Source organism: Pangasianodon hypophthalmus, chromosome 10 (genome assembly GCF_027358585.1).
Source record: "Pangasianodon hypophthalmus isolate fPanHyp1 chromosome 10, fPanHyp1.pri, whole genome shotgun sequence".
Classification (NCBI taxonomy): Eukaryota; Metazoa; Chordata; class Actinopteri; order Siluriformes; family Pangasiidae; genus Pangasianodon; species Pangasianodon hypophthalmus.
In genome coordinates, this window is record NC_069719.1 from 14,589,480 (window position 1) to 14,613,607 (window position 24,128).

Here is a 24,128-nt window from a genome sequence, read left to right on the forward strand (position 1 = left end):
GCCAACTGACTATATTAGATTGACCCAGACTGTAGTTCTGCGAGCAGATGGTTCTGAATGAAGCAGACAGTCATGTGTGTGTGGGTAGTTGTGAGGATTCCTAAGCTATCAAAAATGCAGAGGAGTAGTTGATAAGGGGAAGGAAAAGCATACCATCATCTCCCAAACATTATCTTATCAGAGGTTGTTGGATTTTATAAAATTTTCTTACTGTCCATCTCAGATCCAGGAAAAGAGCACTGACAAACAGATCAGTTCAGTTATTATAGAGGCTTTAAATGTTTAAATAACTTTTTGTAGTTTTGTTTAGTGCATTCCCTTATGCACGATTTACGGATACCATTGCTTATGGACAGAAGGCACCATCTTAAACTTCTAACCCTATCTGGGGCAAGCTGACACTCCCAAGGTTGCTTAAAGATATCTAAACACCCTGTGCTGAGACTGAATAAAACCTTCCCACTGAATTGGACTTTCTAATACAGCTCTCAAAAAATGGATGGTTATCCGAGAAGCTGTTTTTTTCAGGTGGCTGTCTTGCTTTCCCATACAGACTCAGATTGGTGGGAAGAAGAACACAATTAATCTGCAAAAGTTGACTCCTGACACCCCCTACTCCATCACTGTGACAGCTGTGTATCCATCCAAAGAGGAGAAAGACATATCTGGTGAAGGAAAGACATGTAAGTGACCTGCATTGTCTTAATGGACAATATTAATGATTATATACCTGCATTCAATAGTAAATGGTAATGTGTAAACTGCAGTATAATGGGCAAACTTAATCCTGGTTTTCATAGTGGCCCTTGGAGGAGTGCGACAAATTCGAGTCACTGATCCTACCACCAGCTCTCTGAATGTGTTGTGGGAGCCAGCTGAGGGCAATGTGCGCCAGTATAGGATCTTCTATCAGTCTGTGCCAGAGGGACCAGAGGACATGGTATATAATCACAGTGTCTCTGCTATTCACAAGTTGCATATTAAAGAAATTCTTCTTTTTTAAAACCAAAACCTGTTATTCCACCTACTCAGTGTTATAATCATGACTGTCTTCATGACATAGAAGATATTAGCAAGCACATATAGGAAACATGGCCATTTCTGAACCTTTCAATTTTCTTTTCTTTTTCCTTTTGTTTTTCTCAGGTCCAAGTCTCTGGAAGCACTTTTAGCACTGTCTTGAAGAATCTACAATCTGACACTGTGTATGCTGTCACTGTAGTTCCAGTATATGCGGCTGGCGAGGGCAAACGCCTGACTGAAAATGGAAAGACATGTGAGTCTGTAAAGCTCTTCTAGCTTTTCTTTCTTTAGAAACAGAATAATTTCGCATGTTAGCCTGTCTTTATTACAACATGATTGTTCTAGTTGTATAACCCCAAAGTGAAACTGCTTCACTGAAAGGATTACTGCTAAAGAAATGTGTTGGCTCTCCATATTGTGTATCTCAGGATGGGATGTAATGAATCCCAGTTTATGGTCTGTAATAACTGTGCAGACCTTCAGACAATCCATGAGTAATCTCCTTCCCTAAATGGAAATCCCAGGGAGATGCAAACACATAAAAGGCTGCTGTTACTATCTACAACCTGAAGGATGGCTCTCATGCTTTTAATGGGCCCTCCTCTTTTCCACTTATTCATTTATGTTGGACTTCTGTTCCTGTGCTTGTATTCAGTCTTTGTGTAACATTAACAGTGTTGTTGTAGTTACAATTTCAGTAGCATGGAATTAGTTACTGGAAAGAATTCCCTTAGGTAATCTTTAATAAAAGTCTCATCAGTTACACCAATCTACACAGAAACGAAACCTGAGATCCGCAAATGCTTTTGTGTTAATTAATATTATTCATCATTTCACTACAATATGGAATTTTTGTTTATTTTTCATACTAATCCTTGTGCTCTCTGTTCCTGTCTGTGTACTGTCATTGCCAGACTTCAGCACGGTTTACTTAATGTGGTAGACTGCTGAATTACACAAATACCACAGGCATCTGCTTTAAGTTTCACATTAACAAATGTGTTCATACCATTTTAAATGTTATGTTTTCTTCTTTTTGGGCCTTTTTGTTCAAACACCTTTGAGCTTACATGCTCTGCTATTTAGTTTCACTGAGACAGAGCTTTAGTGGCATTATTTTATATAATTCTTAATCAAGACAGCGGAAACTAATAAGTGATAGGTTTCCTAATAAGTGATCATTTTTAATTTTTTATGCTCTTGTATATGTCCCATAGTGGAACGCTCACCTGCCAGGAGTATCAAGGTTTACAACCCCACTACAAACACACTGAATGTGCGCTGGGAGCCTGCTTCAGGTGATGTCCAGCAGTACAGGGTTGTCTACGCTCCTCTGACAGGAACACGTCCCTCTCTGTCGGTGAGTCAGACTGTATTACATATATGGTTTTCTAGTAAATAAAATGAAAGTAGAAATCTCTCTTTGCATGTTATCTCACTTAAGACAGCTGGACAAATTATGGTTTAAGTATGTAATGCTTTGTGTGTTGTATTTATAGCTAATAACAGATTTATACTCAGACGACTGGAACTGTTTGTGTTAAGGAATGTTGTTGCATTTTCACATTACCTTAAATAAGACAGAAGGGAATCTAAAAACCCTATTAAATGACTTAATTTACCTAACACACAAATATGAACTACAATATTTGAGCACAAAGTTGATTTATTTGGGAGTTTGGGAATAAAATACATTATGTACAGACATTATTATGGAAAAAAAGAACTTGTTTTTTCCACTACTTAGCCAGCTTTCCATAACCGTTGTATTATGTTTGACAAAACCTGACAGATTTAGCCTTCAGAGAGTTTTCACATTTCTCATTGCTGCATTTATTTTATAATAAATTTACCACCTATTTCCATTTTAACTGAAACCTTGACAACATCAGTTCCTGAGTGCTGAAGCAGTATGATTATTTGTTAAAAAAATAATAAGGTCAATCAAAATGTCAATGAGACATTGTTTTAGAAGGTGAACAGTTGCCAGATTCAACAGAAGCATGAGAGCTTTTGTTTCATGTGTAATTCAGCAGACTGAGGGAAACCAAATGAGTCCCTTTCATCGAAGGGGAGGTCACTGATCCTGAGTTATTACACACTGGATCTCAGCTACACTGCCAGAGAACATTTTGGCTGATTTCTGGGGCTTAATTTCCCTGCAGCAATCACTCATGGTTATACTGTGTTGTATAATGCATCCAAATGACATACTAGTCTAAAAGGAAAGATAAATTTCTGGAAGATGACTTGTGTAAAACTTGAGTAATACTTAACCTATTAGGAAACCACTCAAGTAGGAATTTAAAGTAGTTGACCATATCTGCACATATGTATCAAATTTACTTGCTTATAATTAAATGATCATCCCTTGTTCTTTTGCGTATGTTTTGTTTAATTGAATTAATTATTGCCATCGTATGATGACATTTAAAAAAATATCCTCCAAATTAACTAAAGGTTACCTGCTAAAAATTAGCCAAATTGTTTTCTGATCTACATCGTCATAGTTGTTATATTTGACATTAGAATTATTGCAAAACAGTTTAAGCTGCAACTGTTAACAGCTTGTCAGCTTATCCAAACGGTTGCTGTGGAAAATGTTGTTTTTAATTTGGTTTTCTATATGGAAACATATAGTAATTTAACAGCAATTTATAACTACCTCAAATGATGTTTTCCACTTGATGTTTTCTCTGATGGTGTAGAAACAAATCCTTTTCCTTCTGGGTGCAGTCAGTGAGCAAGATATTTTTTCAAGATTTTTCATGAAGTATAAAGAAAACTTACAAACCCATGTCCATCACCACTGAATGGGTGATAATGAATGGGTAGCAAAAGTATGGATTTGTTTCTGAAAATGTAATAAATTAAAAGTTACAGTCCACAGACGCATTTACACTGGAGTAAAATATGACTTTATTTTAACCTGTCTTTTAACACTAGTGATACATAGTAACAGTAACATAACTTTTATACCACAAGTTCTTTGGCACTACTCCGGATTTCCAGCATATGGCCATTTTAGATCTCTAGGGAACATACCAGTAGAAACCACATCTTACAAATGTAAAAGTTCCAGCTGGATGGGAAATTTAAATTGGTTTCAATTGGTGCCTGGTGTTGGTCCTAACTGGCTTCATGTGGAAACTGCTACAGTCCAACTGAAACCAGCTGAATTTGACACAAATCCATTTTAAACTGGTAAAGGCAAGTTGCTTTACTCTAATGTAGCATATTGGATTTTCCTTGGGATTAATAAAATTCTTCTTTTAATTGCAGTTTTAACACAACTATGCCACATAAAAAAACACATCTGATGTGCATACTGTGTATGTGTGTGTGTTTAACTTGTTGTTTTTAGCCCTGGACAGGATGTTTCAAAAGTGTGGGCAGGGTAGTTGCCTCCAGTCAGAGGTATCTGTAAATGGCCATGAAGCTGTGTGCACGTGAAAATGAAATGTCTCCCGGCTTTGTTAGAAACTGGTGTCACTTGGCACTCTGTACTTATTTATGCACCATGTGTTTTGAAGAAACTTCAATAAGGCTGATGTTAAACACTTTTTTTTTTTTTTTTTTGCCCCTTTAACAAAACAGGCCTTGTCGTTAACAAATCAAAGCCATGTTTTTGTATCATATTTCACTTTGCAAAGGTTACATAAGAGAAAACAGATTAGGGGGGAGACAGATGTCAGTAAAAACAGCTATTTTAAAGTCAATACAAACAGATTTTGTCGCCAGAGGTATTTAGTCTTCATTGAACACAGTTGTGGTCATAAGTTTACATACGCCTTGCAGAATCTGCGAAATGTTAATAATTAACAAAAATTAAGAGAGGGATCATAAACATTGCATTTTGTTTTTTTTTAGCACTGTCATGAATAAGGTATTTCACATAGCAGATGTTTACATATAGTCCACAAGACACAATACTAACTGAATTTACACATATGAGCCAGTTCAAAAGTTTACATACGCTTGATTGTTTATACTATGTGTTGTTACCTGGATGATCAGTGACTGTTTTTATGTTCTGTGATAGTTGAGTCCCTTGTTTATTCAGAAAAGTCCTCCAGGTCCTGCACAATATTTGCTTTTCCAGCATCTTCTGCATATTTGACCCCTTTACAACAGTGGCTGTATGATGTTGAGATCCATCTTTTCACACTTAAGAGAATTTAGGGACTCATACACAACTGTTACAAAAGGTGCAAACATTCACTGGTGCTCAAAAAGGCAACACACTACATTAAGAGCCAGGGGGATGTAAACTTTTGAAGAGGACGATTGGTGTAAATTGTTATTATTTTGTTTAAAGATTTGATTTTTTTCATTTAGTACTGCCCTTCAGAAGCTATTCAGAAGCTATTCAGAAGGTATATATGCATTTTTAAAAATAAATTATTAACCTTTTGCAGATTCTGCAAGGCGTAAACTTATGATAAGCTTATGACCACAACTGTATTCATTTAAGACTACATACCTCTGGCAACAAAATCTGTTCGTATTGACTTTGAAATAGCTGTATGTAAACTTATGACCACAACTGTAGCTTACCTCAGTAATGGTTCTGCTGTAGACTGAGTTTTTGGGTAACAACTAACATACTGAGGTAGGAGCACAGCTTCTGAGGCAAAGATTTATTAGTAAAATGTTTAGCTCAGTATGGCAAAGTTTGCTGTGTTCTGGCATGTTTGAGATCTTTCTGAATCTTTCCCGACTGAGAGGGGAAGAGCTGGTGTCAGATATAACATATGCATAAGAGATTAATCTGATATTGTCAGCTTGTTCATTTCTTTGTTAAGCTGTTAATATTTTGTGTTAATTTTAAGCTTATGAATTTATATACTTGCAGGTAGTGTTACTAATCTTTGACCCATCCATAAACCTAAGTGTTTTTTTTCCATCTTGTAGGTCCTTGTTGAGGGGGATACCCATACTGCCTTGTTGGAGCAGCTGCTGCCAGACACTGAGTACTCAGTTGCTGTGGTTGCACTCTATGCTGATGGAGAGAGCGCTGCAGTGGAAGACAATGGCAAAACATGTTAGTCCTTGTCTTAATCTGCTTATTCAGTGACCTGAACAACTTCTACCCACTAATGACAGTTTGTTGAATTATAAATTTATTTGCTGGATTCTGGTTGTAGTGCCACGCAGTGCTCCCAGGAACATGCGTGTCTATGACCCCACCACAAACACTCTGAGTGTGAGCTGGGAGCATGCAGTAGGACCAGTGCAGCAGTACCGCATCACCTATGCACCAACCACTGGGGACCCCATTGAAGAGTTTGTAAGTGTGAATATGTAGCGATTAACAATAACAGCAGTTGGCACATGAACTGCCTTTTTTCTCTTAGATAACTTTTTTTTTATGTTGTTTTATTTACAGACAAGTGTTCCTGGCAACAGGAACAATGTCATCTTGCAGAACCTTCAGCCAGACACACCTTATAGGATCAATGTGATGGCTTTTTACCTGGATGGTCCTGGAGGAGAGCTTTCTGGAGATGGACACACTTGTAATAACTTGGAAACATATACATGCACAAACACATTAAGACATGCATTTATGCCAAAGCACACAGTAACCACATATATCCAATATGCCTTGAAAAATAAATGACAAGATTTCAGAGCTTTTAGTAGGGATAAACACAGTAAATCATTAACCACAGACTGAAATGCAGAAAAAATATCCCAATGTTCACAACAGCTGTCTGCCAGATATTCAGAAATGGCTCATCTCCAAAACTGTCTAAGTTTGTAGTATGTGGCTATGACGTCTGAACTGAGAACAAAGAGGCTGAATACAAATACCGTGATTACACTAAAACCTGGAAACAGAAGCAGCAATAAACTCAATTCTCTTTCTTTCTTTTAAATTATTCACAGTTTGGATTTTCAGTCTAGTTGTTTTGTGTCTTACCCATAGTGGGACTTATGGAGCCACGTAACTTGCGTGTGTCGGATGAATGGTACAATCGTTTCCGTGTTTCATGGGACCCGGCACCTGCCAAGGTTAATGGGTACAAGCTAACCTACACGCCAGAGGGTGAGCAAATTCTGTGTCTACTTGTGTTGTCAGTGGTCACATTTGCCTGTTAATAACAAACTAAGGAATATTTCTATTTTTGTAAATTACAGGTACCGATAGGTCTCAGGAGGTGTTCGTTGGAGATGTGACCACACAAATTCTTCACAACCTTGAGCCTGGCACTACGTATGATGTGAAGGTCTTTGCCCAGTATGATGCTGGCATGAGCGGCCCTCTTGTAGGCCAGGGCACGACCTGTATGTGTACCTTATAGCACATAAATATGGCTTTGAAGTTAAGAATGTTTTATGGTAATATTCTTACTTACTCACTTTCAAATTTTTCCTGCCCTCCCAGTGTACCTGAATGTTACCGACCTCACAACATACAATGTGGGTTATGACTCATTCTGCCTAAGGTGGTCTCCACATCGAGCTGCTACCTCTTACAGAATTAAAATTAACCCCTTTGACCGTGAGTTCAACATATTAGAAAACTGTCAAAGCTTTGGCAAGGTTTACATTTTTTGTTTCTTTGTTTCCACTGGAAATATTTCAGTATTTCACTGTCTCTTTCTGTTCTCCCTTCAGCCTCTAACCGTGGGGCCAATGAGGTCACTGTTACAGCTGCGCAGAGTCAATACTGTTTTGATGGCCTGAGCCCAGATGCATTGTACAACGCCACCGTATACACTCAGACACCCAATCTGGAGGGACCTGGAGTCAGCACTAAAGAGCGCACTCGTAAGTAGACTTGGGTAAAATATAATCATGCTCTTGTTTATCTGTTGCAGCTCTGCTGACCATTTAATTTTATTCTTAGTTGTGAAGCCCACCGTAGCCCCTACACTGCCACCAACTCCTCCTCCACCTCCTACTATCCCTGCTGCCCAGGAGGGTAAGAATAATACTGTTGATTTTTTGACGAACTTACTGTACACAATGGCTTCTTTTTCTTATCTCTAATACGCTGTACTGAATATATTTACACAATCCAGTGTGCAAAGGTGCTAAAGCCGACCTGGTGTTCCTCATTGATGGCTCTTGGAGTATTGGAGAAGAGAGCTTTAATAAAGTGCTCCAGTTTGTGTTCAGCATGATCGGAGCATTTGATGTCATCAGTCATGAAGGCATGCAGGTAACCAAGCTGTCAGCAACTTCATAATTAACAGTGTGTGCACAGAATCTTTCATGCTGACTTGGTTTTAGGTGCTGTCCAAGCTCACGGTGGAAAACTGACTTTTTTCCCTCTGAAAACAGGTGTCCTTTGTGCAGTACAGTGATGATGCCAAGACAGAATTCAAGTTGAACACGTACCATGACAAGGGAATGTCTCTGTCTGCAGTGCAGATGGTCAACTACAGAGGAGGAAACACCAAAACAGGTTACTGTCTGTGCTAACCATAAATAAACAGAATAACATTTATTTATTCAGCAAATGCGTTTATCCAAAACAACTTTGAATTTAGAGAGGACACAGCCCAACCATAGAGCTAAGGTTTTGCTTAAGGGCTTTCTGGTGGTCCTGGGATTTGAACCTGCAACCTTCCAATAAATAGCTCAGAACTTTAACCACCGAGCCATTACTGCCCAGAAATAATTGTTGTTTTTTTTTTTTTTTTTTTTGAAAGAATATTAATATTCTTATAGAAATTAAAATGATAATATGGTTGAAGGTATGAATTTTAGTCAGTATGCTGGAATTGAACCCATAGTGTAGGAGTTACTAACATCTTGCTCCACAGGACATATCTAAGTACTGAGCTTAAGAATGGAAAGAGTTTTAAATGGTCCTGTGATGAAATTAAAAGTCTTATAGCGTTAAATGGCAAGACGCAAAAATAAAGCTGTTTAAAGCCCATTGTCTTTTTTATGTTAGGAATGCACAAAATCTTTGAAAATGAAAATGTTTTTGAGCACGAATGAGCATTCTTGGCCAAGCATGACCTTTTATGCCTCTCCTAGGACACACTAAAGCACACTTCCCGGCACTAAGTGAACTGTACTGCGCAGCGTGTAAATATTTAGTGACAGTACCTGTTGACATAACATTTGTTGTCTGCTTGTATGTTTTTGTAACCTGGATCAACAGTGTTCACATATTTTTAAATTTGTAGTAATTTGCAGGACTGTTGTATGAAAAGTTAAAAAGCTTAGGAGAGCTCATACCTTTTTCTCACAGCTTTATTTATGTGAAATCAAATGAAATCCAAGCACACTGCCCTTGTCTATTCAAATTTGTATGAATTTCTCATGAGATCAAGTTGGCTAGATTAACATGCTACTTTCACTGAAAATAATAATAAGTTTAATGAATTTTGTAGTTTTTTGATTAGGTTTTTTGATTAGTTACAATGAAAGCATAGGCAAAATGTAAAATTAAATTAGTGCATTGTATCATTGTCTTTTTCTTTTCAGTATCAAAAAGGAGTATGATGGGTTCCCATACAGCTATCCTAATTTATCTCTTCACATACTTACGTTGTCGTTCTCAGTGCTATGACTTATTACACTGTTTATAGGAGCACTGTGCTGTGTTTGTTTCAGGCTCTGCTCTGAAGCATGTGGGAGAGAAAGTCTTCACCTCAGACAATGGTATGAGGAGGAACGTTCCAAAGGTTCTGGTGGTCGTGACTGATGGCCGCTCTCAGGATGATGTTAAGAAGAGTGCTGCCAAACTGCAACATTCTGGTAAGAGCACATATGTGTTACCAACACTGTACAACCTGCCAGTAGGAATGTATTTTTAGAAAGGAGTAAGGAAAGTTCAAGTGAAAGGATTCTGAAGGTAATGCTGTCTTCTCTCTCTGTAGGATTCAGCGTGTTTGTTGTGGGTGTGGCAGATGTGGACATGACAGAACTGAGGAATATCGGAAGCAAGCCGAGCGAGAGACATATCTTTGTGGTTGATGATTATGACGCATTCTCAAAGATACAAGACAACCTCATTACGGTCATCTGTGAAACAGCAACGTCAAGTATGACATTTTTTTTTAGATGTGTTTTTGTTTTAATTTATTTTCTTATTACAATGACCTGACAATGGTGTTTTGGGTATTTTTTCTTCTTATAGCATGTCCTTTGATTTATCTGAATGGATTCACATCACCAGGTACAACTTTGTCATTACTTCAGACTAATAATTATGAAGAATCATACGGTGCTATTGAACACCAAGACACTTTTGGTGAGTTAGTGTTTATTCTTTGTTTTTAACCTTCTATTATTCAGGCTTTAGGATGCTTGAGGCCTTCAACATCACTGACCGAACCTTCGCTGCCATGAATGGAGTGTCAATGGAAGCGGGCACTTTCAACAGTTTCGTGTCCTACCGACTTCATAAGGATGCATTTCTCTCCCAACCAACAAAGTATGAGCTCTGCGTACTGTGTGCATTCACTTCTCTTGCACGCCATAATGGTTCCCAAGTGATCACTGTTATTTTAACGATCTTCAAAATTTTTGCCATTTATGGTTTCCTTGGTACATTTTCTCAACATGCCAAGCAGTTTTTGTAGCCTCTGAAAATAAACTGGAGAAAAGAAATACTGCATGTATGTAAAATCTTCATAAAATCAACCACACTAAATATATATAGTAGGAGCAATTTAGAAACCCAGAGGTAAGGAAGTAAATTTTACTGGGTCTATTAAAAACCTTTAGGCAGTTGCAGAGCTGCTCCAGGTTCCTGGCCAAAGCTTGATACATTAATTTGTCCATAATAATTGGTATTTGTGTGTAGGTAGACAGCAGTACAATTTTTGGGAAAATACTTTCAATATGTTGTATGTTTAAGGATAGAAGCCTTTTTTCCCTTTCTTGGTTGGAAGATAATGTGAGATATATTTTCCATTTTCCACACTCAGATTTGTGGCAGATTCACTACACCAAGAGATAAGACTTTACATAGCCTCCTGTTTTCTTTTAATAATCAGAAATTGTGCACTCCATGAATCGATAATACGGTCACAGGATTAACAGTTTCAATTTTACAGTGCATCATGAAGCCTTTGGTCTTCATCTTAAGTGTTTTTTTTTATGTTTTAGGTTGTCTTGAGGTTTTGTCATAGATATAGAAGTCATGTTCTTTTCTTTCCTTTCAAGGGAAATCCATCCAGATGGACTGCCTCCATCTTACACCCTCATACTTCTCTTCCGGTTGCTCCCTGATACCTCCAAGGATGCATTTGACTTGTGGCAGATTTCAGATAGCAGTAACAACCCTGAAGTTGGTCTTACTGTTAACCGTAAGTGCCACTTTCTTCATTCATTATATTGCATGTGTGTTGATGGCTGGCAAAGTAACAGTAACAGGTTGCACCTTTATAGAGGAGTTTCACCTGTATAGTTTATAGTTGGATTGATTCCTTACAATAATAAAATGGCTTTTCAACCTGAGAGCATGCACATTTCTATTTTGGGCTGGCATGCTTGCAAAGTGAGTCTTGTCTTTATATTACCTTTTGTATTATGTCTATCTAGGTATCTAGAGCAGGGCAAACCTTTTCTTTTCTGTTTTCAGCTTCCAGCAAAGTCATCACATTCTACAACAAGGATACTAGAGGCGAGCTCCAGAAAGTTACCTTCAATAATGACAAAGTTAAGAGGATCTTCCATGGAAGCTTCCACAAGGTAGGAGCTATTTTATATCAGATTGTTTGACAGTGTTTTACATGAGAATAACATTATGTGAGCATTATTAAAATCACGCATGTCATAAATTAAAAATGTAGTAATTACTATGAGTCATTATGTCTTCCTCACTTGAATTAGGTGAGTGGTGTCTATATCAAATAATTTCTAGAACACTAAAAAGTCTTAAAATATTATTTTATTTATTCATTTATTTTTTGTTTAGTGTTGTTACATTTTGTTGCAGAAAAATAAGTTTATGATATGCTTAGCCCTGCAGAAGGAATTTGATGTCATGATTTAAACAGTTTAATTTTAATTTATCTGAATTTATCTTTGATTTTTTTTTTAGTTATTATCACTTTTTTTTTTTTTTACTATTCACATTATTAGAATAAAGGAATATAACTTTTTTGGATAGTATGTAAAAATAAGACTGCATATGCCCCCAAAGCACCTTTTACTAATTTCGAGCACTAAAATCAATTTTAAGGACCAATAAGAATATTCAGTTCTGAGGTTTAATGTAATTCTGTTTAAACCTTACACAGTGTTACATAATTTTAGTTGATGTTATTCCCTGAGTGGTATGATGAAGAAATATGTTACAGTCCCTTATACAACCTTTGAGCTTGTAATGTCTGATTCCAGTCTAGATTAGGATGTAGTTGTGAGTTAGCAGGTTGTGATCTACTGTTAAAACAAGAGCCCTATGATTTTCTACAGTGGATTACTGTGTATTTAGTGACTTTCCTGGATTTTGGAAGGGACTGCTACAAAGAAATATCATCCTGTGAAATCCCTGTGTTACAGAAATCATCTTGTGAGATCCCTGTATTTGGTTAACCAACATGGTCAAAAAATTGTAGATTGGTTAAACAGCAGAAAAGCCTCCTGGTTGTGGCAAAAGCACAGTACATCTGTAAAATGAATGAAATCCTTGCTGCATTTACAGTCCTAGGTAACAGAGAATTATCCTGTTGGAGCTGGTTCTTGTAATGTTATGGCACTATATTCTCATTTGTGATTTGCTCCATGTATGTGCCAAGTCTAGTAAATTATATAGGGTGTGATGTCTGAATTACACACAGGATATGTCAGGCTATTTTATGGCAGGGTAACATTAACGGTACTTAACAGTGTAACTGAGGTGGGTGTATGGTTAAAATTCCTGGTGAAAATATTTGCAAGAACAGTTTCTTATTCTCATGACCTTTGTCTCCACTGAAATCTTTAGGGAAGTTTTTAGGGTCTCTCTTGTTCTTAAGCCAGAAAGTTTTACTGCAGGCATGTAGTTTTTGGCTAAAGCCAAACCAGTGCTGGGTTGACATTTTCCACAGGACTAGAACAATTCACTGCTCATATATTGGACTCTGCTGCTGCTGGTTTTCACATGTTTCTCGAATTGAGGGGCTTCAGAGTTTGGCTTTACTATTCTGTGTGCTTTCCCAGAAGAATCTTACAATTGCTTCATTATTATCTTCAGTGAGATTCCAATTTTCCATTCATAGAACTGGTTTACAAACTGGTCCAGCATTCACATCCTTTTTAAAGAGAGCAATGAGAGAAAGAGAGAGCCACCAAATAAGCTTTAAAAGGCCCCCTTCTGATTAACCATGTCCAATACCACAAAGCAAGGAACATTTCTCTTCTATTCTATTCAGTGCCCTTTTATAAATCCCTCTGCTTATATTAACTTACCAGTGGGTTTAATGACTCGTGAAACCGCTTACACAAACAAAGGAAATACAAGCTTCTTGTTGACCTCCGTGTTGAGGGGGAATTGATTTGATGATAGGTAGTCGTTGCAGGGTGTGTTATTTCACTTTGAATGAAAGTTAGAAGATGGAGGGAGAAAGCAGGCAGCCAGACCAGCAATCATGAAATGGAGGCAGATAGTGCTCATGGAGCACTGACAGGGGAGTCAGAATGAAAGAGAACAGCAGAAAGTCAAAACGAAACCACATGCTGTGTTGAAACAGATGCCCACAGTAGCAGGGAAGGGGGTGGGGGAGGACGTATTGCAGCATAGTAAAAAGCAGGACCAAGAGCGTTTTCACAATCAGCAATTTGGTCGATTTAAAAGCTTTATCTGAAAGATTAAAGGCTTTTTTTGAAAGCATTAAATAATAATTTTGTGTATATATATATATATATATATATATATATACTTACAATAATATCCAAACCCTAACCTCAGACCATTCCCTTAGTGGGCATTCAAATAGTGGGTTTGCTTGCCAAAGATGATGACTGTAATGTAACATATGTTGCCAAGATCTATGACTTAACTTTGTGGCTTGGTGTTGTTTGATGCAAGGTAAGAATTTTATCTGGTTTTATGCTCGCCAGCCTTTTTAACTGAAAAATGTAATGGTACAAGAAAGTTGGGGAACAAGGATATGTTTGATGGCCAGCCATGAAAAAGGCATAATATAAAGATGTGGTTCTGCTGTGCTTCCTAGTAAATGTTTAAAGAAAAAACACCATTAAGAACACCTCAAGAACAGTATGGAAAAAAGCATCTGGAAAATTAGATTGCATGGGAGCTCTCACGTATTGTACATGCAACAGGAAAATAGCAGCTGCTAAACCTTTTAATTTATAACTAATGCTGAGGACAGTGTTTCCCTTTCATTTTTTATTTCATATCAGAGAATAACATATAATTTACATGAATATATGTTAAGGAGAAAATACTGTTGGAAATACACTTGTTGGCAGGATTTTAATAACATTACTGTAGTAGCAGTATTTCTAATAATACAGTAATGCAGAGTTCAACAAGATCTTTTCAAGGGTCAAGGGTAGTGCTTTCACATTTGACCTAGATCTGTAAGGGTGGCATTAAAAATTAAAATTGACACTCAATCTGTTTTGTGTCTATAAAGGAATATTAAGCATTTGCAAAAATTGTGATTTGAATTTCACTTTACTACTTTGCAGCTTCACATCACTATTTCACCGAAACACGTCAAGCTGAACATTGACTGCCAAGAGATTGAAGAGAAACCGATCAACGAGGCTGGCAACATCTCCAAAGATGGCTATGAGGTTCTTGGTAAAATGGCTGGTGGTACGAGGAGGCAATCAGCAGCAGTAAGTATAAGATACACAATACTTAATACAGTTCTGTGCAAAAGCACTATGATAATAAAGCCATGTCTTTTTTTGCTGTAAAAGGTGATAAAATAAGAGAATTACATGACCTTGTAGACTGTGGAATTATTACACTTTCTGTGTAAATCATCACATGTGGAATGGTTAAGAATATAATACAACACAGTCAGACTCTCAGGATTATTAGTACTACAATCCTATTCTCCTGATATTTTTATAGTGAGGCTAAGCAAGATCTTACAAATGGAGCAGTTTATGCTGATGGCTGGGCTGCTCCGTGCTTATTTGTGTTCTTTTCCAACACACTGTGGGTGATGTGCATGTGGGCATGTTTTTTCATTCCTAAATCCTGGAGCTCAATGGAAGCCATCTGTAACATCCGTTCCTGTTCTCTTTTTCTCTCTTGTAGTTCCAGCTCCAGATGTTTGATATTGTCTGCAGTATGGGATGGACAAGTCGAGACAAATGCTGTGACCTGCCAGCAACAGTAAGAGGATACCTCATATCGATTGTCCATGAAGAGGAGTGCTCCTTTCTCTGTCTTATATATCTTTTTTCACTTTGCATGTTTCTGGATATTGATATATTCTTTGGCGTTTCTTTACCAGTAGTTTCTATACTTCAGGTTCAATCAGTAAACCCACAACAGACAGCAGAATCTATTTTGGGGACTGTAAAGATTATTTTTATATCATGTAAATACTGTAAATGTCTGCAGTTGTGTAAATGTAATTATCAGTAATTTATTATTATAATTATTAGTATAATTATCAGTAAGTTATTTTGGGTTGCTTGTGCAGTGCGCCATAGCAAATGAAATTAAATTCTTCTGTAGTCTGTTGCATCTGTTAATATGTCGACTGTAGCTGTATAGAAAAAAAACTACTGCTGGTCTACATTTCATAATTTTGTAGCACATTAATGTTCGCACATTTATTTTCATTGCAAATAATTAGCCTAATACTAGAATACCAAAATCTCACCATTCCCATTAAGCTAAAGGGTTGATATGGACATTTCGTTTACTGCTTTATGGAATTTGTTTTCCTTTTCTCCCATGACCAATGGATTTCATGGCCATGCATTATATTGTGCTGGAACTGCTCACAGGAGTTTAGTCTGTGAACTCACTGATGTTTCTATATGAAGTCATTATTGTTCTCTTTTTTCTTACTTATGCTTAGAAAATGCTTGAAACTGTACTATCTGTATTTATCATTCCTTCTTTTTGCAGAGAGATGAAGCAAAATGTCCAGCACTTCCCCACTCATGCACTTGTGCTCAGGATAGCGTAGGGCCTCCAGGACCTGCTGGCCCTTCGGTAAACCCATCATATTCTTGTTTCATTCCCCAGTCCTGAAAGTCATTGTGCTACCTCTGCAAATTTCACCTCTGATGCAGAAGGCAGAGAGGTGTAGCGTTTCAGGAATGCCCATACTGTAATTGCATCTCTGCTTTTTGCATTAGGTCCTGGGGTATAAAACAAGGGACCCCGCTTTATGTGTTATTGTGCTTGGACACAAGTCAAGGTGTTGGTGATATTCATAAGCATGTATCACAGCGTGGGTTAGCAGCTGGCGGCTTACAGACGTATCAGGAGAGCTGCTGGGAGCCAAGCCTGCAAAAAAAAAAACCAACAACCCATCAAACCTGAAGCAATGACTTTCAGAATGCAAACTGTGCAGCATATTAATCTCTAAAAATGCCTCCTGACAATATGGTTTACTGCTTAACTCCTCTGCTGTTCAATTCATGACCCTGGCTGTTTTCTATTTTCCCAGGGCAGTCCTGGTACAAAAGGCCCACGTGGTGATAGAGGAGACACTGGTCCCGCGGTAAACACATTTTCTTCTTAGTGCTTTTTAACCATTTTCCTGGTCCTGAACCAAATACCACTGAAAACAATCACTTCCCACTAGGTTAATCCCTTAATGAACTCAATCCTCCCTAATTTATGTAGGATGAGTAGGTCTTTTAAACATTACCACCTGTGCCGACTTGGTTATCTCACCCTGTGGCATACAATAAAAAACATCTGATTAATATAGTGACTCAATACATCGCTTTTCTCCATCCAGGGTCCAATGGGCCCACGTGGAGAGCAGGGCTCCCCAGGACAAATGGGACCACCAGGCCCACAAGGCCCTAATGGAATATCTCTTCCTGGAGAGCCAGTAAGTTATACACACAATTCTGATGTTTGTTCAGACTCACTTTTTGTCCTTATTCATTTTCCCCCTGTTTAATAGCATCTTCATTTATCTCTCAGGCAGAGTTTTATGGAGTGAGGTGATATATATGAGACTAGTTGGCCTGACGTATGACTAAAACTACAGACCCATTTATTTTAATAAAGGCAGCACTCATTTGCTCTTTCACCTGTCTTCCCTTAGAACTTAGAGGTTTGTAATTGAGTGGAGCAAAGTTATTGCTCCAGAGTTAAAGTACGCTTCTCTTTTGTAATTTATCAGGGACGGGCTGGACCAAAAGGAGATCCTGGTGACCCTGGGCTACCTGGCCTGAGAGTAAGTTTTTTTTTTTGTTTTTATTTTTTGGATTCTCCCTCTGGGGAAGCCCTAAAGATTCATAACACAAATTTCACAGAGGTACATTAGGTAGCATTGATATGTCTATATTTTATATTAAACAAGAAAGTGGTTGATGCATGTACATTATGATTTAAGAGCATTATATAGAAATTTTAATGTTCATATTATGGTACCAGTATACTAGATGATGTACAGGGTTTGTACTCAATAACTCTGAATAAACTATATATCACTTTAGATATATATGTTAATAAAGAAACCATAATGTGTTGTTATGGTGCATGTTTGATGTTTGCTACAGTTACTAATTTTTACAGTTTTGCTCTTAGTGTGAATGAAGCTCATATGAAGAAATATCAGCACATTAAAATTGTGAATTATGGTTTTAAGAGGGCAGTTTGTAGCATGGAACCATTTTTAAAAAAAATAATTTTTCTTCATCCTTTTCCAGGGCTCTGTTGGTGCTCCAGGTCCTATCGGTCCTGTTGGGCCACCTGGAGCAAGGGTAAGACAGTCTTTTAAGCTGAAGGCCCATTTGCTGCTTAATACACATATTCTTTTTGAGTGCTTTGTTTTAGATTACATTTCCAGCATAGGTTATGCTATGTCTGCTCTCACTAAACTTGGACTGCTATCTTGGGCTTTTCTCTATGACATGTTTAAACAATCCTTCTGATTGGATTATCTCTTCCCTGAGGTGTTTCCACACTCATTTGCACAGTTTGTGATGGTCTGTGGTTTATGCGCAGGGACAACCGGGACCTGAAGGCCCATCTGGACCTAGAGGCCCCCCAGGACAAATGGTGTGTAATATTGAGGCTTTGTTTTTTTTTTTTTTTTTTTTTTTTTTTTTTGATTTAATTCCTATTTTGTGTACTGAGTTCTCCCTTTTAATTCAATTATTTAAATCTATTGCAATTGCAAGTGTGCCAGATCTCCATTCACATATTACAAAAACTGAAGGTTCTCAAGCCCTGTATTGGGTCAGCCTGTCTTATGTTTGTGCATACCAAGCAGAAGTATTGATTATATATTTGTACATTGTATTTTGTATAAATCTCTCTTTGCTCTATGGTGGCAGATTCAGTGTCTATTAATGTGTAAGCATGAATATGAATAGACATTTTATCTTTTTAGGGAAGCCCTGGAAACCCTGGAATGCCAGGACTTACTGGTAAACCAGGGAATGCTGGACAGCCAGGACTTCCTGTATGTATACATTCCTGTCTGATGAAATATATATAATTCTTATTAATATATTAATATATAAGAATTCCTCATGCCTGTGATTCAGTCAGAAGAGCAAAACTAGTCTTTAGCTAATACTATTGTTTGCCTCATTCACTGCTGTATATCATGTCAATTACAGGGACCTGCTGGCATTAAAGGAGAAAAGGGTGAGAGGGTATGTATTGGTGTCATTAATATCAACAGAAAACAGATGCTTGAGGACAGTGAGGGCATTTCTATTTATTTTGCTTGGCTTCTGTTTTGTAGGGAGATGCTGCTTCCCAAAACATGATGAGATCCATTGCAAGACAAGTCTGTGAGCAGCTAGTTAACAGTAAGTCATGACTCTGTAATGCTCCTTTGAACAATTTTATTGATGAAACAGCAATACTGTGTAGGAACTTTTCACCATAATTATGATTGCTTAATTTGCCCCTAGGACAAATGAGCAGAATTGACATGATGTTCAACCAGATCCCTAGTGGATACCGCAACAACAATCCTGGTCCTGCTGGGCCTCCAGGCCCTCCTGGGAACCAGGGACCTCGTGGAGAACCAGGTCAAACTGGACAAAATGGTTTCCCTGGCAGCCCAGGTTTACCAGGGCCTCAGGGAGAAAGAGGTACTTAAAAAATATGCAAAATAAAACATTCATTGCCATGCTGATTGATGGAGGGTTTTCTTCTATAATGACGTTCTGTATCTATGTATTCTTTATATGTGCAGTGATGAGAGCTGTTTGTGAGTTACAGCACTTGTGAGGCTTAGGGACCGTACAAGGAGAGGGGCCATTAAGTTACTGTGTTCTTGTTGTGCAAAGTACATCTAAATGTCTGGGGAAATGTAATTCATTACTGTTGAGTTGTGGTTAAGTAAATGCAATTTCCGGTGGCTGTAGAGGAATTTGGACATGTATAGATTTATTGCTTAGTGAAATATTGTATGTGGTATGAAAGTAAACGAATAAATTCTAACATGTAATGCTTTTTTTTTTAAAGAGATTTGCTCTCCTTGGATAATGTTGGTGGGTAGATAGCAAAATTAGATTTAGATTTGCAGCACCTAGTCTAGTTTTAATAATTATAATTATTATAATAATAACTAATAATGCACAGAATTTCTTTCTATTCATAGTGAAATCCATGAGACTTCTTTCACTTAATACAATCCACATGTGCCTTTCCTATGTGTGTTATTTTCTATTTGTGCAAATCTTTATGGTTTCCTCTCACCATCATATGGCTTAAATATAAATGTAAATATTACTGTGAAATTGTTTGGAAATGACCGCTGACTTCATGACTTTTGGCTACATTTCATTTCTAGATGGTTAAATCACTTTTCTGCCCTGCAGGATTGCCAGGAGAGAAGGGTGAGAGAGGCGCTCCAGGTGCTGGCACTCGGGGACAGAGGGGATTACCTGGACCACCTGGTGCGTAATTGGCAAACAAAGTGCAATATTTCCTATGTCTGGACATGAGTCATTTCACTGTTTATCCATATATCCTTTAAAACACACACTTTTTGAAAAGAGTTAGTATTTAAATCCCCTTTCCTCAAGATACACGATTTCACACACCCAAAATCAACTAGCTGGGCTAGTGCATTTGGAACTAACAGAAGTACATGAACCCAACAGGTTTAACACTTTTACTTTTCCAAAATATACAGTGCAAATTCTACACCATATATCTGGTATGGATTTAGTTTTTGAGACCCGGGTAAGGTCATATGCCTGTTCTCAGTTCAAACATTACTGGAAGTAGTTCTCTAGTTGCTCACTGATCTCTATGAGAACCATTCCTCTCTGCCAGTGGCTGCTGGTGTACATTTTGCCTCTATCGTGATTCTCCCTTAGGGAGTTGAAATAGTCTGCTTGTTTCAACGCAGTCTAGCTCAGGGATGGGGCTGAATGTGAAGGACTGAGATTTACCTAGTTACATCTTATGAACCTCAATTTGGCCAGCTGTGCATCGTAATTTTTTCCGTTATGTAATCAAAGTATTCCCAGAAAAACATTTTCTTTTTGAAATTTATGTCAGTCTTGCCTGAGAGGGCCACACAGATGTTCTCACACACTGCTCGAGTCAGACCTATTATTAATCAGTAGCAGGGGATCTGGACATACATGAAAAGCACAAAATAAAAGCAGGCCACTGTTTTTAGTATTATGTAATTGTGGGCTCCCTAGTGACTTAGAAGTGATAATATGACTAAATATTTCGAACCTGTAGTAATATCATAACGGGAAAATTTGCTGTGATATGAGGTAGATGTGCTTGTGCTAAATGATACATGATAAATGAAACAAACAGGGGAAAAAAAGATAAACTTCAGTGTAGAAACAAATCTCTAACTCAAACATGATTTAGCATCTGGTGATCTAATAGGACATTTGGGCCCTGAGGTAGCTTAGCGTACATAGTCACCCTGTCTAATTACTATTCAGGATGCTAGACTGAGAACACCAGGTCCCAGGTTTCCTATCACTGAAAGACAAGAAGTGATGCAAATGCCTGGCAATCCTCTAAAGCCTCTTGCACATATCTAGCCAAACCAACTCTCCATAAATGAAGCAGGACAGAAGCCCAACTCTCACCTATGCAAGGGGTCAAGCTGTTACAGGAAGTGTTTTCTCAGGGGGCCTCATTGACACATGTGCTGACTTCAGACTAAAGCGGGGGCTGAAATCATTCCAAACATGGTTTGCACTGTCTAGACAGAATGGAGTAAGGGGGGGGGGGCAGCTCCTTGGAGATTGCCCACCCCTGCTCCATTTTAATTGAGCAGTCAAAATATTTAAATTACAGTGCTAGAAACCAGTTTCCCCCTTCCCCTTCCAGTTGAATTTTAAGTATGATGTCAGTGGGTCTCTGATGTTTTTCTGCTTTTTGCTTTCCTTCAGGACCACCAGGTTTATCCCAGACTGGCCCTCCTGGACCTGCAGGCTCAGATGGGCCACGTGGGCCATCAGGGCGCCCGGGTTCTCCAGGTATCAGAGGACCACAAGGACCTCCAGGTTACTGTGATTCCTCACAGTGTGTTGGAATTCCATACAATGGAGGAGGATACCAGGGTAAGCATGTCAGTTACCAGGGAGTAGAACTGAGCATTTAGCACATTAGGATGCATTAATTGTCTTTAACAGAAAAATCATAGTTGGCTAACTGTTTGAAACATGACTGAATAATTAGTGAATGGCTTGCGTGTTGTTTATTTCACACAAAAACGAACAAACGGTATCTTTGCACTAACACCATCTTTAACCCCTTTCAGGTATGGCATAGTATGCATAGTATGCTGCGTGTCCTCCTTAAGCATTGACATCCTGAAAAAACAAACCTGTGTCTGAGAGATCAGCGCACTTTCTAATAAGCTTTTTAAGGATAACAACCATGGATTTGATTAATGAACATTTGCACACCAACTCTAAAACCAAATCAAACCAAAGAATGGACTGGACTGCCACTAACACCAGCTCACTGCTACTCTATCAGGCAGGTGACAGTGATGGCTACATACCTGTGGCCTGGTTGCATCTTGAACTCCAAAGCAACAAACAGCAAGAGTGAGCTTCCTTTTGAGGAAGAAGCATGTAAAGCTACTAACCATGATGAGTATAGCTGAGTTCAACAGTGATAATAACAGAAGAGGTATTTGTATATAAACCTTGTAAATTAATTTTAGTTACACAGTCATCTAAAATGGGTTAATATCTGTCATCAAGCTTGTGCCTCTTAACTTGCTTCTTACTGACTGCCAACATAACCTTTATATATTTTATTTTGTTATTATTTTCTTACATTGCTTTAACTGGTGAATACAGCCTCCGCTCAGGTTAAAACTGTAGCATGTGCTTTTAGGAGCCATGATCTTCTTGGTTTTGTTTGCAGAATGCTGTATTCACAAATGAGTCTTTTTTTTTGTGATTTATCTTATGCTATAATACCTCGGTGTGCCTTAAGGAAGAGCATAAGTAGCTCAGTCACAACTATTGGTAGTCCTTTTTACGTTACCACTTGAATTTTATCATTTCTAGTTTTTCTTCTTCTATACCAAGTGCTAGATTTAGACTCATGGTATAGAACCAGCAATGATTGTAGTCACATCTCAAGTCCAAGTTAACTTTTTGCATTTAACTCCAAATACCAGTTACTAAAACCCACAATGCATATGTTCCATTGGCCAAATAATATTTCCAACCAGGCCCCTACCAGCCTGAGCCTGAACCCCAAGTAGTGCCAATCCCTGAGGAACCATCAGAAGATACTGTGACAGAGATTCAGTCCCCCGGTTTACAAAACCAGCGTGGGAAGCGATCGCTATCAACAGAGGGAACTAAAAGGATGAAAACATAAACCAATAAAGAAGTATCTTTATATTTTATTCACAGAAGGACATTCGAAACTAATTGCATTGGATCAGGCTTCATGCATATTCAAATTTAACAGTTAAATAGATGTAAGGCTGATCTTCAACCCTCATTTCCTGTTGCAAACATGTGCTCACTCACTGTCCCCAATTTTTTTTTGTGATTGTAACATAACTGCATTTTATGTTTATATGAGACTCTGTTTAATGCACTAACTATAAGATCAGTATTCAGTATGTGAAAGATAAGGTGTAGTGACTCTCAGATCATTTAAGTTGATAGACTCAGTTTTTGCAGTGCAGTATTTTTGCCTTCCTACACAACTCTGAAGGCTATTGGTTGTAATTCCATACTCATACTGAAAACCTTGTTAAACCTGGCTTTTGTTTCATTATTCTAAATATTTATCTGTTGTATACCAAATCACAGCTCATTTCTTTTACCAAAGGTGGAATTGCATGACTGTGCTGTATATTTAGTAAGTACATTTTAAGATCAGAATATAGTTTTTTCCTTTTTATATCAATGTTAAACGCAGTTGGAATTTGTTGCAAGACTATGTTCATAGAATTGCTCATTTACATTTTAACTGCACATTGTGAATTTCACAGCCTTATTTTCTTATTTATTTCTGAAACAGAAGAGGCATTTTTCAATAAAACTACTGAAAATGTTTAAAGTGTGTCAGTGATCTATCTCTTCTGAAACGACAGAGTTACTGACAAAGTAGAAGTACAGACAAACAAATTTTCACAAAGTTAAATAGAAAAAAAAATCCACAATTTCTGGTAGACCTTGATATAGCTTGGTTTCATAACAAAACCATGATTACAGCTCCTGCATTCAGGTCAAAGGTCAATATTTTCCTCAAATTTTGTTTTGGGATACAGGTTATTTACTCAAATTTTTCACTACAAGTCTTGTGATGAATTTATTGATGTGTAGGCCAGATCATGGATCTTATAAGGACAAACTAATTTAGTATGAACAGTAACATGCAAACCTCTGGCACAGCTGTTTTGTGCATCAAAGCAACTTTTAGCAATTATCCAATATCTGATTATACGAATGCACACAATTACCAGCAATATACATCTGTAGGCACTTCCCTCATTCATCAGAGTGGAATGTCTTCTCACAAAAATTTGAAACCAGGCAACTCTGGTTAA

The 24,128-nt window shown here is 37.8% G+C and overlaps 1 protein-coding gene across 4 annotated transcripts in view; it reads left to right on the forward strand.

Annotated features, from left to right (window-relative positions):
* Positions 1–23,638, forward strand: part of col12a1a (collagen, type XII, alpha 1a) — a 53,644-nt gene extending 30,006 nt beyond the window's left edge. For 3 of the 4 annotated variants that reach the window (XM_026934360.3, XM_053237313.1, XM_053237314.1), the window contains 35 exons: positions 554–683; positions 801–940; positions 1,147–1,276; positions 2,241–2,383; positions 5,938–6,067; positions 6,171–6,313; positions 6,413–6,542; positions 6,956–7,075; positions 7,168–7,314; positions 7,415–7,531; positions 7,648–7,800; positions 7,880–7,954; positions 8,055–8,194; positions 8,317–8,440; positions 9,604–9,747; positions 9,870–10,034; positions 10,130–10,168; positions 10,288–10,426; positions 11,161–11,303; positions 11,579–11,688; positions 14,635–14,787; positions 15,218–15,295; positions 16,043–16,129; positions 16,590–16,643; positions 16,887–16,982; positions 17,280–17,333; positions 17,809–17,862; positions 18,107–18,160; positions 18,495–18,566; positions 18,727–18,762; positions 18,855–18,921; positions 19,027–19,209; positions 19,942–20,019; positions 21,493–21,663; positions 22,794–23,638. In XM_026934360.3, coding sequence (XP_026790161.3) covers positions 554–683; positions 801–940; positions 1,147–1,276; positions 2,241–2,383; positions 5,938–6,067; positions 6,171–6,313; positions 6,413–6,542; positions 6,956–7,075; positions 7,168–7,314; positions 7,415–7,531; positions 7,648–7,800; positions 7,880–7,954; positions 8,055–8,194; positions 8,317–8,440; positions 9,604–9,747; positions 9,870–10,034; positions 10,130–10,168; positions 10,288–10,426; positions 11,161–11,303; positions 11,579–11,688; positions 14,635–14,787; positions 15,218–15,295; positions 16,043–16,129; positions 16,590–16,643; positions 16,887–16,982; positions 17,280–17,333; positions 17,809–17,862; positions 18,107–18,160; positions 18,495–18,566; positions 18,727–18,762; positions 18,855–18,921; positions 19,027–19,209; positions 19,942–20,019; positions 21,493–21,663; positions 22,794–22,945 — 3,951 coding nt within the window. In that variant the 3' untranslated portion in view covers positions 22,946–23,638. Of the gene's footprint in view, positions 1–553; positions 684–800; positions 941–1,146; positions 1,277–2,240; positions 2,384–5,937; positions 6,068–6,170; positions 6,314–6,412; positions 6,543–6,955; positions 7,076–7,167; positions 7,315–7,414; positions 7,532–7,647; positions 7,801–7,879; positions 7,955–8,054; positions 8,195–8,316; positions 8,441–9,603; positions 9,748–9,869; positions 10,035–10,129; positions 10,169–10,287; positions 10,427–11,160; positions 11,304–11,578; positions 11,689–14,634; positions 14,788–15,217; positions 15,296–16,042; positions 16,130–16,589; positions 16,644–16,886; positions 16,983–17,279; positions 17,334–17,808; positions 17,863–18,106; positions 18,161–18,494; positions 18,567–18,726; positions 18,763–18,854; positions 18,922–19,026; positions 19,210–19,941; positions 20,020–21,492; positions 21,664–21,863 lie in introns of all 4 variants that reach the window. The other variant, XM_053237312.1, reaches the window with a different exon arrangement.
* Positions 23,639–24,128: the final 490 nt, after the last annotated feature.